This window comes from Sturnira hondurensis, unplaced genomic scaffold, assembly GCF_014824575.4.
Source record: "Sturnira hondurensis isolate 20B ecotype Veracruz unplaced genomic scaffold, ASM1482457v3 Scaffold0014854, whole genome shotgun sequence".
Lineage (NCBI taxonomy): Eukaryota > Metazoa > Chordata > Mammalia > Chiroptera > Phyllostomidae > Sturnira > Sturnira hondurensis.
Genome location: NW_028087485.1, coordinates 3,356,969 through 3,373,513, shown reverse-complemented (window position 1 = coordinate 3,373,513; position 16,545 = coordinate 3,356,969). Strand labels below are relative to the sequence as shown.

General features: G+C 42.6%; 1 protein-coding gene across 4 annotated transcripts in view; it reads right to left on the bottom strand.

The window, feature by feature from the left end:
* Positions 1-16,545, bottom strand: part of GPAM (glycerol-3-phosphate acyltransferase, mitochondrial) — a 58,310-nt gene that overhangs the window by 22,593 nt on the left and 19,172 nt on the right. Inside the window, exons 1-5 of one of the 4 annotated variants that reach the window (XM_037063946.1) lie at positions 10,029-10,112; positions 8,149-8,279; positions 6,916-7,038; positions 4,017-4,090; positions 1,600-1,713 (exon numbers count right to left, since the gene is read on the bottom strand). In XM_037063946.1, coding sequence (XP_036919841.1) covers positions 1,600-1,713; positions 4,017-4,090; positions 6,916-7,038; positions 8,149-8,250 — 413 coding nt within the window. In that variant the 5' untranslated portion in view covers positions 8,251-8,279; positions 10,029-10,112. Of the gene's footprint in view, positions 1-1,599; positions 1,714-4,016; positions 4,091-6,915; positions 7,039-8,148; positions 8,280-9,026; positions 9,379-9,660; positions 9,765-10,028; positions 10,113-16,545 lie in introns of those variants that run through there. The other 3 variants (XM_037063948.1, XM_037063947.1, XM_037063944.1) reach the window with 3 other exon arrangements.

Genomic DNA, 16,545 nt, shown 5'->3' with positions numbered 1-16,545 from the left:
CTCTGTGAGAGTCACAAAGCGGCTCTCGAGCAGAAGAGACGAAAGGAAGATAATCCACTTGGGCTTGTATTTCAGAGCCATCCAAACCCCCTGTCAAAGTAAGGTCTAATTTTACTTCCCAAGACCTAATTAGCCAGTTATAGTCTGACTCTTTAGAACTATATATGAAACTCCCTAAGAGGAATGCAAAAGGGACATAAATACTTACAAGTGTTTTCTAATCAAACCAGTAAGTTTTAAAAGGCAGAGCTGAAGATTAAACCAGCCCGGAGCAATGAGCAGTGAGGGAAAAGGGAAGACTCTGTCTAGTTTGACAAACCCTCCACGTGACGTAGGGAACAATGCATGCGCGTAAGCCTCCTCCAATCACTTCTAACATTCTAGTGTCTAGTGAAAATATCTGGGGAGAATAAAACACACCTGAAGGTTTTTACCTAGAAAGCAGAATATGTGATAGTCCAAGGAGTCTCAAGAAATGGTGTTTTCTCCTGCTGTTGCTGATATTAGACGACTGTACAGCAAAACCCCACACAGCCCCACAATTCCTTCACGTGAAAAGACCAACCCCACAGGAGACGGGTCACCCTGAGTCTACTCTTTGAGTAGCATTTATTTCAATCTGGCCAGTGATGTGTTCACAAGTAATGGACATGATTATTCCATCTCCATTATCAAATATTCATTCATTCACTCATTAATTATTTGAGTGCCACCACCATTCAGGCCTTAATGACCAACCACACAAGGCCTGCACCGCTGAGCGCCTGTCGATCCACCCACGTGCCCAAATCCAGGCACGGGAAGAACACAGGCCACACCCATGAGGCAGAACAGAGGCCAACCTTCTTCCAAACCCCCCACGTTCGCACGCCTGGTCTTTAGGATGACTGGGGTCCCCACTCCCTCCGAGTCCAGGCCGGTCTCTTCCATTCGTAAATAAGCTCCTCGAAGAGCCAGGCCAGCCTCCTATTCTCTTCAAACTCCTCACAGTGACTTTCCACTACAAAAATTTGTGCCTAGGTACTCACTCAATAACTGTTGGACCAAACTCACTTCTCTCTTGGCTATGAAATAGGAAATGCAGTGTCTTAAACATTCAACTCACAAAAGACGTAACCGAGAACTCAGAAATCTGTGCGTGTCTGGCTCCACCTTGCCTTTCGTGTATTAGAAGCCCACTGACTTGTTAAACCGTAAAACCAGACTGCTGTCCTCACAGGGCACTGCCTACCCAAACCACCTGTCCTGCCTTTCCTTGGATTCCCTTTAGAGCTTAATATTTAACCTGGAAACGCAGATGCTTCTGCAGGCAGAGTCCCTGGGACACCAAAGCAGGAGTGTCCAACCCTGGGCGGCTGTGAATGCGGCCCAACCCACAGTCCTAAATTTATTTAAAATATTGTGAGGTTTGTCTTTGTGATCACATGTTGCAGCGTATTCAGTGCATGACCCAAAACAACTCTGCTTCTTCCAGTGTGGCCCAGAGATGCCGAAAGGTTGAACGCTCTCCACTAAAGGCTAATAAAGGAGACCACTTCCCCATTCCCACCCCCACCACCACCCTGCCCCTCCCCTGTACAGCGGTGCCCCCACCCTTACCGACTGCTGTTCAGTACGTTTTCTGTCACATTGGTGGCAAACATGCCTTTATGGGCGTCTCGCTCTTGGACAAAAAGCACATAAGAAAGACGCCTTGCGAGCCATCCTCGGTGCCTACAACGTGAAAGTCATGTAGCAGAGAAGTACTTTAGCACACTTTAAACAAGCTGCTTAAATTATACAGGGGTCTCTCTCCTGTAAGAACAAGGCCTCATTTCATCCACCCCTGAGACTGGGCTTCTCATGTAGCAAATTCTCCTTAGGAGTCCAACAATTTCAGCCGCAATTTCTTTCACGTATTCTCAGCTAAAATTTAAACTTGAGATCTGTGTATTGATGCTGGAATAGCATTATTTTGCAAAATAATAAGCCAAATACAAAAACAAAGAAATAAAAAGATCATACTTTATTAATACCATAAGAAGAAGTGAATATATTTAAATATATATACATACACACACACACACACACACACACACATATATATATATATGCACTACATCTTATAGCTATAGCTATGTGCTATAAAAGATGATTTGGAAGTCTTTTCCTACCATCCAGGGCTAATTTTGTTGTTGTTGTTGTAGTAATTCTAAGGTTGTATTGTAGGCTCACAAAGCCAGAAATGTTCTTGCTCTTAAAAAAATAAAACACACAGACACACACACACACACACACATACATTCAACATGACTAAGGGACAGGACACACTCCTACGGTGACTATGTGTTATCTGGATGAGGAGGCTGGGGACAGGCCTCTCAACATAAGAATGCTACAATCCTTCATTATGCAATGCTCTGATACCATTCACAATGATTATATAACACCTCATTATCATTCCCACCATAATGATATTCATATAAACAGATTTCAATTGTAAATTCAGCAATTCTGCAAAGCCCTGGAGCAAGGAAAAGTCATTTGAGGGAGAACTGTTTATGAATCACATGCTCCTTCATCTTTCCTTCCCGCCATTCTCTCTTCCCTCCTCCTTTCCTTTCTCTCCATTCTCTGAACACTTGGCCCAGCCGGTTCAGTGTTTAATTGTAACCTTTCTTCAGTGAAAAGTTTCAGAATTATGACTAGAATGTACAAAGTCCAAACTCTCCGTGAAACCCCTTTGCAACTGACTGAAAGCTGTGTGCATGTGTCAAAATGTTTAGGCTTTGCTTCACGTAACACACAGAAGAGCTAAACGGCCAACTCAACTGTACAGGCGGCTTGTTACTCGAATAATTTCACTTTGTCTGGTCAGTGCAGCTTCTGTCTCTTGACTGCCTCCAACTGAGGGCAATAAATGGACCCTTTGCCTTTATATATTAAATGTGAACTCATATAAAGAGGAGACCCCAACTAAATCTCTTTTCCTAGGGTCTTAACTGTGTGAACCAAGGGAAAGGAAAAAAAAAAATATCAATGAGCCAAAATTTCTCCTGTCACCTTTAAACTTAAGAGAGGGGGAGAAGGAAGGAAGGGAGGAAGGAAGAGGACAGGGGAGCATGAAAATGGGACAAATATGCCCCTTGACTTCAGCTGGATTTTTTTAAAAAGGATTAACTGATACACATGAGCATATTGTCATGCTCATGTGACCCTGTCATCAAAATACAGGCAGTCACATCAGAAAGACTTAACAGTTAAGCCCTTCATTTCTTGGACCTGTTTTTCGTAAGAATTCAAAAGTATTTCTCATCACCTGAGCTTCCTGCTTACCGATGCCAGGCACTCACTCACTCACTCACTCTTAGAATTAGAAGAACGGGTAAACGGGTAGCAGTTTTGGCTGCCATTCCTCTCACACCAGGGACATTCACACCACCTCCCCGCCCTCTGTTCTTCTCTCCCAGCCTAGATTCACATGTTACAAAGCCTCTTTTCTCTCGCTCTGGTGCCTAACAGCCCATCCCCATTTGCCTGGGATTTGGAAGTAAGAATTCTAAGAAAAGTCTTAAGCTAATAATTTATTAAAGAACGTTTGCTCAGCAGAGGAAAATATTCTCTAAAACTCTACATTAGTTTTACTTTTTTTAAAGTATAAAATAGTTCTCCTTTACTTAAGTGTAAACGAGTCATAATAAAGCATAAGACATTCAAACCTACACCTCTCCTCAGACAAAGCTTTACCACAATTTAGAATACTTCAGATGCAAAATCAATACACGAATAAGTTAGAAAAAGCTGTAAGTGAGATCGACATTCTCAAGAAAATGTTTATTATATAATTACAGCAGTGGTAACAATAATAGGTCTCTGGGGTGGTTATACTGTTTCCCAATTTTAGATAAAGCCGCTTGTGTCAGAAGCTCATATTCTATTAACTCTCAAAAACATGAGACTCATGTTAAAGTGCAATAATCACGATGGAGTGTTTTTTTTTTTGAGATGTACCAGAAGTGTAAGAAATTTCTTCGTACCTTGTATGAGTTTCATTGATATAAATAACATTCCGCAAACCCAGAGACGGGATACTGGGGTTGAAAAACTTATCCTAGAGGAGACAAAATAAACACAGATGTAAACACACAACCAGAGTGCAGGCGAGAGCTCACATCGCTAGTCCTTGCCAACTTCCAAAACTCAAGCATAACCTTAGGCATTACTTTAAAAGTCAAAGTGATGAAGAAAGATTATGTTTTATGGAAAAGCACCTTTTAGCCTTTAAAGAAGGTCACAAACTCAAAAATTAATCCTTAACATCTTACAAAGGGAATAATAGTGCCTCCCCCTTTCCTGCCCCACCCCCTGCCCACCCTCCAACGCCAGAGAATCGAAGCCGCAGAGCACTCAAGTCGCAGAGCACTCAAGTCGTTGACACAGATACTGCAGATTTCCATGTTGCCAAAACAGGAAAGCACATTTTTTAAACAAACAAAACCAATGTAGAGAAATTAGTAGTTATTTTCACGCGAGTACCCACATATTAACTGCTCCAAACTGAACAGGAGAATCACTACTAACCAAAAACTTCCAAGTGAGTGCATACTTTCGGGTGTAAATGTGGACTTAATCTTTGATGTCCAGGGGAAGGGATTCAGGCCGGTTTGCAGGATACACCAAGGAGATACTTTGTATTGAAACACTGACAAGAGGTGTTACACTACAATCAATACCACTGGCTACATGCTCTGTCGCTGAAATAAAACTACCATTGTTCTGCAAGTAAAGTCTAACGACTAACAAAAAGAAGGGACGTGCAGTTATAATTAATTATTAACCCTCCCAATAATCCTGACACATAAGAATTATTATCCCCATTTTAGAAACAGGAAAATTCAGGCTGACATAAATTTAAGATTCAATCCTGGATGGTGCTCCAAAGAGCATGGTCTTGCTATTCCTTTAAACCAAGGGTTCCGCTTAATGAGATAACACGTGGTTAAAGGTCATCCTCTTTACAGGTAAACTTAAAAGATAATCCAGCAAGACCTGGATTATCTGAAAAGAAAAAGTCTGGAAAGTAATGTGAACAAAAGGTAAACTCGGCATGAATAAATGCTGAGATAATGTATTATCAACAAAAGATGTAAAAATACAAAGTGAAATTTTCTTAGAGAAAAGGGAAATAAGATTTCAGAGAAAGGGTAACAAGTATCAAAAAATTACAATAAAAACATTGTCAAACAAGTATTTTAAATAAACATGCCATGGAAGAATTTTAAGATCAAGTTCTCCTCCTATATTTGGGTACTATGGTACCTAAAGTTCAGGTACGATATTTAGGCAAGAATCAATTACCTGTTATATTACCCACCTACCCCACCCCAAACCCATCACCACCATAGATAATTCCCCATACTCTCTCCCGACTTAATAACACATTAGAGTTAAGGTATTACTTCAGTTTTTTTAAGCATTCGAAATTACAATTAGATGAGATAACAGATCTAAAAAAGAAAAGAAAAGCCATATGACCTTCTATTTAAATCTGTATTTCTATTGGCCTATTCATTTGAACTGGCCTTACTCCTGGACTAGAAATTTCCATGGTCCTTCAATGCTACCAAATTCTTAGGTTCTTACAAAGTACTTGTGATTTAAAAGGAACAACAGTTAGCTCTGACCGGGTGGCTCTGCTGGTTGGAGCATTGTCCCATACATGGAAAGGTTCAATTCCTGACCAGGGCACATACCTAGGTTGCAGGTTCAGTTCCTGGGTGAGGCAGGTATGGGAGGCAACCGATTGATCTTTTTCTCTCTCCTTCCTTCTCCCTCTCCCTCTCCCTCTCTTTTCCTCAGCTCTGCCCTGTTTCCTTTTCTCCCCTCTCCCACCTTCCCCTCTCTCTAAAATCAATAAACATATCCTCGGATAAGGACACAGCAATAAAATAAAATAAAAGAACAATATTTTTATCAACACATCCATGAGCAGACCTGCATATTTAACATAAACTGCTTGGGTCCCACAAAAATCTCTTCCAGGTTAGGAAGTCCCTTTATCCCAGACTCAGAATTCTACTTCTAAGTAGAATGCCAAGCCAACCCTGAGTAAAACATTCACACAGCACAGTTACCTGCTCACACAAATTATGAGCAACCTCTATGAATGACCAGTCCTTGAGAGGCAGAATTTCTGTCATGATAACTGACCCATTTCAAAGAGAGCTAAACAACGAGGCACACCTTTTTAGAGGTCATTCTGCGGCTTTAGGACACAGCCACATTCAAGGCCATTGTCCTGTGCTCACGCATCCCTCTGGCAAACTGACACCGGAATCAAACCTCTCATCTAATCAGCTCTCCTCAAACATCAATCCCAGCACCCTAATGTGGAGGATTTTGCATGGCTTGAGGGGTTTTTTTCACTAAAATACAAACAACAAACCCATACACACTCTTTTTAAAGTCGTCACCTAAGCTTTCAGCGACCATTTCTCACTGTCAGTACACACCTGCCCCACTCACCACCAAAACACGAGACTCACACTAGACAAAGCCACAGAACTGAAGTTCGATATCTAGAAGTTCCGTGAAGGTTCCCACAAATGTTTTTCGGAAGAGTTAACCGAAAGTAAGACCTGCTCTCCCCATGACGTCATACCAAAACTGCTGAAAAACCCGAGCATCAACCACTGGACCAACGTTTACTGACCGCAGGAATGAAAGACCAAGTCAACATCTTGACTGGGAATATTCAGTTTATAAATATAGCTCCAAATTCTAAAAATAGAAATTAGAAAAAAAGACTAAAAATAAATTCTAAAAGTGAATTCAGTCTGTTTGGTATTTTCCCAATACCCAATTCACACACAGCTGGAAATCTATGTCACGTGTGTCAAGGGCTTATTAAAGGTCAACGAGCAGTAACATCCTCACCCAGCTCTGGGGGGTACAGGAATAACAACATCTCCCCACAAAGGGCCTCTTCCGGCTCATCAGGCTTTCTTTCCATTTCAAGGTCGCAGACCTGAAGAGAGCAGGTCTGAAACCACATTCATCCTAAAAGATAGTAAGGAAAAAGTCATCACTAAATGGCAAGAAAATTATACATGTCCACATGATCTCTAAAACTAAGATATTCCAGCTAAAAGAGACACTTAATGAGACATTTTCTTAGGGCAGTGGTATAATTACGTGTTTCTCAGAGTGATTTTCATTCAAGGTACTCCCTCCAGGGTCAGCTCTTTGAACAAGAGCAAAAGCTGAGCACCTAAGAACAGCAATAGCTGGCAAAAGACACTGCACACTCCAAGCAGCATTCAAGGTTTTAAAACAAAGTTGGCAAAGCTCAAACAGCCTCGCACGATAGCGAGATGAGTAAAATCAGAGGCCTGGATCCCTATGTTAAGAGTTCATCTTACTCTCTCTTAAATCATACACTCCCACAAAAAGAACTATTTACCAAGGCCTTACATAGTAAGCAAGTTGTTATAACACAGCTTAAACTATTTTGCTTGAAATGAAAAACAAGGTACACTTACAGAACATTCGTTTATCCTAACAAGAAAGTGTAAAGGCTGAAACTGAAATCACAGGTGTACTGTACAATTAGGGACAAACTCTGCTCTTCCGTTCTAAGCATTTTTTCCCTAACTTTGACTTCCTTCGTTGCTCAAATGCTACTGATACTGGAGTCTCAAAAATAAGCAAAAAAAAGGGAAAAACCTTATCATCATTTTTTATATAAAGCAGATAGTGTTCAAGAAATATTTTAAACATGCCAAGTTAACTTGAACTAGAGAAAACAACACAAGATAACATGTGCCCTTTGGATTGGGTCCATGCTAGAATTTATTTCCTATTTTTAATTTTTTAAATAAACTTTATTTTCATTAAAAATTATACTTATCGGATATAATTATGGAAAATTGATATCGAAACATTTTAAAGATATCTTTATAATAACACCACCCCAAACAAATACTAGTTAAGTTTTTTCTAGGCAAAAATATTTTGCTTTTTAATATGTCTGTATTTAAATGTCTTACTCAGTTTTTTTCCCAGTTATTGATATAAAGTAGGCTCCAGCATTTCCACCTTCATAAATAATATTGCAATGAATGTCTTTAGGCTGACCACTTTTACTCCACATTTTAATATGAAACTTACCCATTCCTCACTTGCATGTTTGCATTGGCCAACACTGTTTTCTGCTGAATTTGGCAGATAAGAAACATCTATCGGGCCAAGGGTCAGTGCAGATTCATCCATGACATAAAGTGTGACTCCTAAATCATGTGCTGTAAAAAATACATATACCATTTAAGTTAATCAGGACTCTAGAGGGTAAATACGAGAACTCAAAATTCTGACTTCCACATGACTTTGCTCCATAAGAGGGCGTCAAACGAACTACTGACCGACCACCACCAGGTTCAGTCCAAGTGTAAAAATGGACTTTGATGTGTTTATATGAATTCAGTTAGACAGATTTTATTTCAAAATAATCACTCTTTGTATCTTTAGATTTCCTAAACAAAACAGCTACGAATTTGTAAGAGTAAATAATAGCTTATTTCAGATACATGACAAAGAATTATTGTTTGTGTTAATAATTGAATAATTCCTGGAGGATTGAAGGAATGGGTTTATTTAATTAAAGTTATAGGTATACACATAATTAAATAACTTTTTTAAATTCTGTGCTGGGAATTTTAGGTCAGACCTACTATATAATAACGCAAAAGGGGTACAGGTGATGAGGGCACCTTTAAAGTTTCCCACTTAAGCGGAATTAAGCTCTGAATTTTCTTGCGATACCTTAAATGCGATATTTGCACTTTTAGTACATCTGCAAACTCCTAAAACAAGACCACCCTTTAAGAAATCTCTGATAAGTTTTCATACTTTTCAAAAAGTCTTTTCCCACCTACAGGAAAATGTTCACTGAAGTGAACGGCTAAAGAAAGTAGACACGAACCTAAAGTATAAAAACTCCTAACAGAAGTTTAGAATTATTTTTAAGATGGCTTTTGACTATTTCTCACCTGGCCTTAAATTATTCCTTTAAAACTCTGGAAAGTCAATTCCAGCTTAACAGTGTTCCTTCGAGGTCACACTCATTCCTTCACAACCGCCACATGGGTTTGCTGCAATATCGTGTCCTAGCATAACTACCACATGTGTCCTTGACAATTGACGTAAGTTAACAATCGAACACAACAGGCGAGAGGAAGAGGATAGTAAGGCAATGCACGTGGCACGAAAGCTCTCCGGTAGTATAAAATAAAACTCAGCTCTCGGTTTCACAGAGTCACAACAGCGGGAGCCCGGTGCTGCCAGAGAAAATGAAGACGCGCTGGCCCCAGCGACGAGAGGAGGTGAAGAGAAAGCGTCGTGTGCCAATGGAAAGTCCACACTTCGCTCCTCCCTCCCTCCAGCGTTTATCCAAGGTCGAGAAGTTTAAAAAAAGGAAAAAAAAAATCGGAGGTGCCAGACTAGGGACTGAGGGGAGCCAACTGTGGGTTCTGAAACACACAGAGGCAGGAGGGCAACTCTGAAGTCAAACATCCCAAGTTCAAATCCCCCCGTCCTACTACAGGCGGGACTCCAGACACAGTGGTTAACTTCGATGCCCTGGTTTCCCCATCTGGAAAATGTGCATAATATGATCGCTCTTACCTCCTGGGATGCTGGGAGGACTGGAAAATACCTGTACAGAGCCTCGCACTGAGTCTAACACTCAGCGAGCGCTCAGTCCGGTCATTCACCGGTCGCCTGCCAGCGCCAAGTCCCAGCACCCGCCGTTCCCGGGGCATCCCCGCCGCCCCCACGCCAGAGCCAGTGCCCCGCGTCCCGTTCGAGCGCGTAAGGCACTGAGTCCGCAGGAAAAGCCCGGCTTCAGCCTGATCCCCGGGAAAAGCACAACCCCGGCCCCGCAACCCATTTCGCAGGGGGACCCCCGAACTCGGGGAAGAGGTCCAGGGACACGGACCGCCCCGGCAACTTGCAGGAGTCACACGGGCCCCGGTGCAGAGGCGACCACGCACCTGTCCCGGCGCTCCCGGCCCCCGCAGCCCTCCCGCAGCCCGCCGCCGCCCCGGCCGCAGGCGCTCGCAGCTCCGCCGGCGTCACGGGCTGCAGCTGCCGGCCCTTCGAGTCTCCGCTGGTGCTCACCGCAGTGTCGCGCTCCGGTGACGCAACGGGCGCCCGGGAATGACGGGCCAGCCGCGAGTCCGCCGGGCTGGGGTGGCCCGTGGCCTTGCACGCTGTGTGTGGGTCTCGGGGGAGAGTGTGTGCACACGAGTGTGTGTCTCGGTGGCTAAGCAGGGTGTGTGCGTGCCCAAACAAGTGGTTATTCTGCCTCGGCGCTGACTCACGTGAGCGTGTGCGCCTAAGTTTGCGTTGTACAAACTGCTCAGCTGGGAGCTTGTATATCCACCAGGCGCTGGTGGGTGTGTGCGCCGTGGATTTCTGTGTACATGTGTGATCCGCCTTGTTAAGAGCTTTGTAAGACTATGTAGAATTTATTAAGGATGGGGTAGGTGGGGACTGGGGATGGCCCTGTTGTGTAATTTCTGTAACAGTGGCTGAGTGCCTTTTGCTTAACTGGGGGGCGGGGGGGGCGGGGTTGAGGAATTAAAAATAACAACAACAAATAAGTCGTGAAGGAGTCTGAATCCAAATTTGCCTCCCTTCAGCCCTTCATAGTAAGGCTGGGGACAGAGAGGTGCCTTCACAATATTTTTCCTGCTGTGGACAAGGTCATTGCTTACCCAGAGCATCAGTAAATTAGGAAGAAAGCAATTACCTCTTACATGCACATAAGCTGCAATCATTAGGTTTGAACTAGCAGCTAAGAATACAAAGATGATTAAGAAATAGTCCCTAGTCCCTGCCCTCACCCCTCTGCGGCCGGTCCTCATCTCCCTTGCACACATTAACCCTAAGCCTCTCTTCAAAACACGTCTTTGGTCATGTCCACCCATCAAAAACCACCCAGAGCTTTCCGACAGCCCACCGGCCTGGGCCTAGCACAGAAGGCATCCACAGGTAGGCTTCCACTTTTCCCATTCTCCTGCAGGAGCCCCTTGCTTCAACCTTTCTGACTGTCCCCAGACATGACATGAACAGTCATACTCCTGTGCTCACGCCAACACTTTCCCCTAAATTCTTTTTTCTTCCTGAGCTAGGTCTCCAAGCCTTTCTTAATCTCCTCAGCCCTCACTGATGATCCTTTCCTGGGAAACCAACCACACGGATTTACTGTGGTAGCACACCTTGGGGCTTTGGCCATTGTGTTTTCTTCCACAAGATAGTGAACTCATCATCGCTGTCAGTGACTTGCCTCAGTCTCTTAGGTAAGACTGTAGTGCTTTGTAGTATTAAGCACCCAGTACATACTTGTTGGAGCTGGGGAACAAGAAGAAAAACAGGAATTCCTTCTCGTGAGCTTTCTACTTCTGGTATAAATTGATCCCCAAATGCAGATGTGCCCCTCTTTTAAAACAATCATGGGGACACACACACACACATATATATACATATTCCCTTACATATACATATACATCTATATCTTGAAGTTTAAGGCCCTGTTTTTATCAACCCCCATGCTCCTTAGCTCCAAGCACACACCTAAATACTCACGGACTCTCCTAACCAGAATCCGATGAATTCTAATGTCAAAACATCATGAAATTTTATGTGCAGATCACTGGTACCTGACCAAAAAAGGAAAAGAAAAAAAGGAGGGGGCAGGGAGAAAACAAAAACAGAAAAAGCCTCAGGTTTTGAGTCACTGCTCAACAGAAAATAAGGCAAAACGAAGCAGAGAAAACATTACAGGAATTAAAAGGTAAGCCACGGCGGGGAAATGAGATTGTTTTACATGAAGTTCGTTTGTGGGACTCGTAACACCCACAGGAGTGTATTGCACAAGAGTGTATTGTACTTACAGGAGATGTGGATTGCACATCTTCAGGTTACTTAACAAGAGTTGTTTTGGAAACAAGTGACACCCTTGGCAATCTTTCAAATAGACAGAACCATGATAACCTAAAGTAATCTAGTCCAGCCGGCCAGGATGGAGCAACCGGGACTGAATTTACCCTCTTGCTACAACAACTAAAACAAACCAAGCAAAATAAAGCAGGAGGCAGCACAGGACACTTGTCTGCAAGGGAGTAAAAAGAAGAGAAAAATAAGCAGAGTGTTAGGAGCTTGATAAACAAGCAATTGGATTCACCAAAGTAAAGGAGAAATATGATAGTGAGGAGAGGTCAGGGAGGACAGCAAATATTTGCAGAAACAATGGCTGAAAACTTTCCAAATTTCATGAAAATTGTAAACTCACAAATCCAAGAAACTCAACAAACTCTAAGTGGAAACACGGAGAAAACTACACCAAGAAACATCACAATTACATTCCTTAAACCCAGTGGGAAAAAGAAAATTTTTAAGCAATCGGGGGAGCAAAAAGGCATTACTGTGCAGAAGAACAAAAATAAAAATGACATTAGACTTCTCATCAGAAATTGGCAAACAAGAAGAGAGGGAAGCAGCCTCCTTAAGTACTGAAAAAGAAGTTTATAAAGATATGTTGTGACATACAAAAGCTGAAAGAATATATATATATATATATATATATATGTATATCACCTGTAGACATTTAGTATACGAAATGTGAAAAGAAAATCCTTCAGGTAGAAAGAAAATACAATCAAACAGAAAGCTGGGTCTACACAAAATAATTAAGATCTCAAGAAATCACATGTAGGTANAGAGGGAAGCAGCCTCCTTAAGTACTGAAAAAGAAGTTTATAAAGATATGTTGTGACATACAAAAGCTGAAAGAATATATATATATATATATATATATATATATGTATATCACCTGTAGACATTTAGTATAAGAAATGTGAAAAGAAAATCCTTCAGGTAGAAAGAAAATACAATCAAACAGAAAGCTGGGTCTACACAAAATAATTAAGATCTCAAGAAATCACATGTAGGTAAATAAAATGTTTTCTCCATTAATAAGATTCTGCTCAAAGATAATTGCCTAATGCAAGAATAAACAGTATGTTGTGCAGCTTATAACAGATGTAGAAATAAAATGTATGACAAACAACCACATTCAGAAGGGAGCAAGCATTCTGTTGTAATATCCTTATACTAAGCATAAAGTGGTCCAATATACTTGAAGGTAAATGGTGATAGCATGTGTATGCTAACTCCTATAGCTAATATGTCAATGAAGAAAGTAAAGTAGAATCGTTAAAAGAAAGCTCTCATGAGTTTAAAAGAAGTCAGTAATTGAGGATAAAGGAGGAATGGGTGAGATACAGAGAAAACACAGCAAGATGCTAGATTTAAAACCAAACATATAAGTAATTACCCCCAACTGAAAGGCAGATTGTCAGACTGGAGAAAAAAAGCAAGAATCAATTGCTGACTATAACAAAAAGTCACTTTCAGTATTAAGGCACATAAAAGTCAAAGACTTACAAGCAATGGACCATGCGAATGATAACCAAAAGAAATTCAGGTGGTTATGTTAATATCAGACAAAGTGGATTTCAATGGAAAGAATATTCCCGGAAAGAAAGACAATCCTTCCATGATGACGAAGGAGTCTATCTATAGGAGGAAACCAATCCTGAACATTTATTTGTCTAAAAGAAAAAAAATGTCATGGACCCAGATGGCAGTGTGGCGATCACCAGGAGGAGGAGATGGGGAGGGGGGAGGAGGGTATGAGGTACTAAGTGGTGATGGACAGAAACTTGGTTTCAGGTGGTGAACACACAATGCAGTGCCCAGATGCTGTGTTGTAGAATTGTGCGCCTGAAATCTGTATAATTTTATTAGCCAGTGTTACCCTGATAAATTCAATAGAAAACATGCATCTAATAAAGAGCTTCCATTATATATGAATGAAAAACTGGCATCATCGCTAGGAGAAATTGAAAAATTAAGGATTATAAACAGTGATTTTAATACCCCTTTCTCAGTACCTGACAGAGCAAGTAAGCAGGAAATCAGAAAAGATGTACAAGGCTTGGGCAATGCTATCGACCAGTTCGGCCTAATTGACATTGAGAACAAACACTACACTATGTACTATGAGTGTGCACTGTGCTCAACAAGAGGGGAGTATCTTTCTTTCCAAGTGCATTTCCAGAACATTCCCCATGACACACTATACTGCGAGCCATAAAACAAGTCTCAGTAGATTTAGAAGAATTCAAATCATAGGAAAAACATATCCTGACCACAATAGAAACTGGAAATCAATAGCTTATGGGTATCCAGAAAAAAAAACCCATACATTTGGAAACAAACATGCTTCTAAAAATAACATTGTTTAAAGGGGAAATAAGAATGGAAATTAGAAATTATTTTGAACAAAATGATATTGAAAACCCAATATGTCATAAGTTGAGGGCTATAGCTAAAGCAATACTTAGTGAGAAATGAATAGAAGTAAAACTCTATGAATGTAAAAAAAAAAAAAAAAACACAGTAAAGCATTTAGTGTTCCCAGTCATGTTCCAAAACTTGAAAGACTGACATTGCGGAGCCGTGGAAGTCTGTAAGAAATGTGGGAAAACCTTCAGACATTCTGGTGCGCTACAAATGCACAACGTAAATGTAAATCCTGTGAATATACAAAATCTAGGAAAGCATTCAGTTACTCTAATAGTGGAGAGACTAAATGAATAAATTCACATGTAATTCTAGGCACAGTTCTGGCCTCTAGACTATACTTGAACATACGGGGGGAAACAGAGCATAAAGGGACAGTCCCAGCCAGCGTGTCATGCCAGTGGATGGCAGTGGAAGTGACTTTAGAGCGTGCTGTTTGGAAAGTACCTTAGGCCAGAAGAAAATGGAATCTGTCTGGCTCTCTTTCGCCACATTTGGGGCAGAACAAGGACTTCGGTTTGACTGAAAACTCCCTTACCAAGTACAGTAAGCTAGGCATATCAGAGAAGCCAAGCAGAAGGTAGTCAGACTTCTGAGGGGAATTGTCTTGGCAAGCCCGTCCAGACAGGCTACAAGACAAGGCCCACCCCCACCCGAGCCCCCCCCCCCCAACTCTGTGAAGGAAAGCCAGCAGGAACTAGGCAGGGCCCCCAAGGCACAGCTAGTGCTGGGAGGGCTCCAGGCTCCCAGCCATGAGCTGGGCCTCAGGGGAGGACACCAGCTCTGGAAGGCGGTCTGAATACTGGATCTGCTGACCAGTAAAGCAGGGAAATTAAAGTCTGCCTTTTTTTTTTTAACCGTTTTTAGTCTCTTCTTAAGAAGTGAAAGGTTGTTGTTTTTCCCCCTTCTCCTAGAAATGTAGCCAGGTTCTGTGGCTTAAGTTCTGAGTTCCCTAAGCCCTCAAGACATGTTGGGTAATTGTAATTAATAGCATTTTTTGTTACTAAAAGCCAAAAAAAAAAAAAAGGGAGAGAGAGACAGAGAGAAACTGTTGGCTGGGGATGGTTGCCAAGAAGGCAAAGCCTACATGGGCCCCTGTTACTTTTGTGCAGACTCAGGCTGGAGTGTTTGAGAAGGCGGTAGAGGCCAGAGTGTCCCAGGCACTGAGGAGGGGCAGAGGGCCAAAGTTCTGATCATGGTCCCTATCTGGAAGTCCTCCTTCCCACCATGAGGGGCCTTGGGGGTGGCAAGTCTCAGAGGGAGGGTGAAGGAGGCTGGACGGGATAGAATCTGGAGTCTTGGGAACCTTCAGCAAAGGTCTCACTGGCTGATCATGTTGTGGAGGGAATGGTGCTTCACACACCGTGCAGGGCCTGGGCTAGGTGACGAAGGAGGCCACTCCGAACCCAGCCAGGGCCTCTGCTTTCAGACTCCCTGCATGACACAGTGGCAGAGAAAGGGAGAAGAGGGGAATCCCCCAAATGACCGCCATTGGACTTCTAGGGTTGGTGGACATGAGCAGCTCAGAGACAGATGACCTCAACACCCATTCATCCATGACCCATTGACTGACAGCCGGTTCTGCTCCAAGCACCTTCTCAGGCATTAAGAGGGCACGGATGAAGCTGTCACACAGAGAGCCTGCCTTTGTGGCATTAATCATCTAGTGGTCTGTGGCATGCTGGGAGGGAGACAGTCGGCAGAAAGTACTAGACAAGTAAGCAAGGGAAGTCACAACAACATGTGAGGAGTTCGGGGACAATCCAAACATCACCTGTCACAGAGAATAATAGAGGTGACCGGCCTTGGATAAGGGGGCCAGCAGGGCCTCACTAAGGAGGAAGCAGCTACGTGGAGGCTGGGGTATGGACAGCATGGAAGAAGCCAGAGAAGAGCTTTCCATGACACCTGCCAAGGCCTGAGGGAGAGCAGCGGATGGCCGAGAGGACAGAGCGGTGTGGGCTGAAGTGGAATAAGGGGAAAGCAGCAGAGGGGGGGTTGGGTAGCCGGACAGGCCGGGTAGGGCAGGGCTTTCGAAGCTACACAAGAAGTTTGGAAAATTGAACGTAAAACTGTGGCCCTGGCTGGTGTGGCTGAGTTGGTTGGAGCATCATCCCATCACCAGAAGGTTGTGGGTTT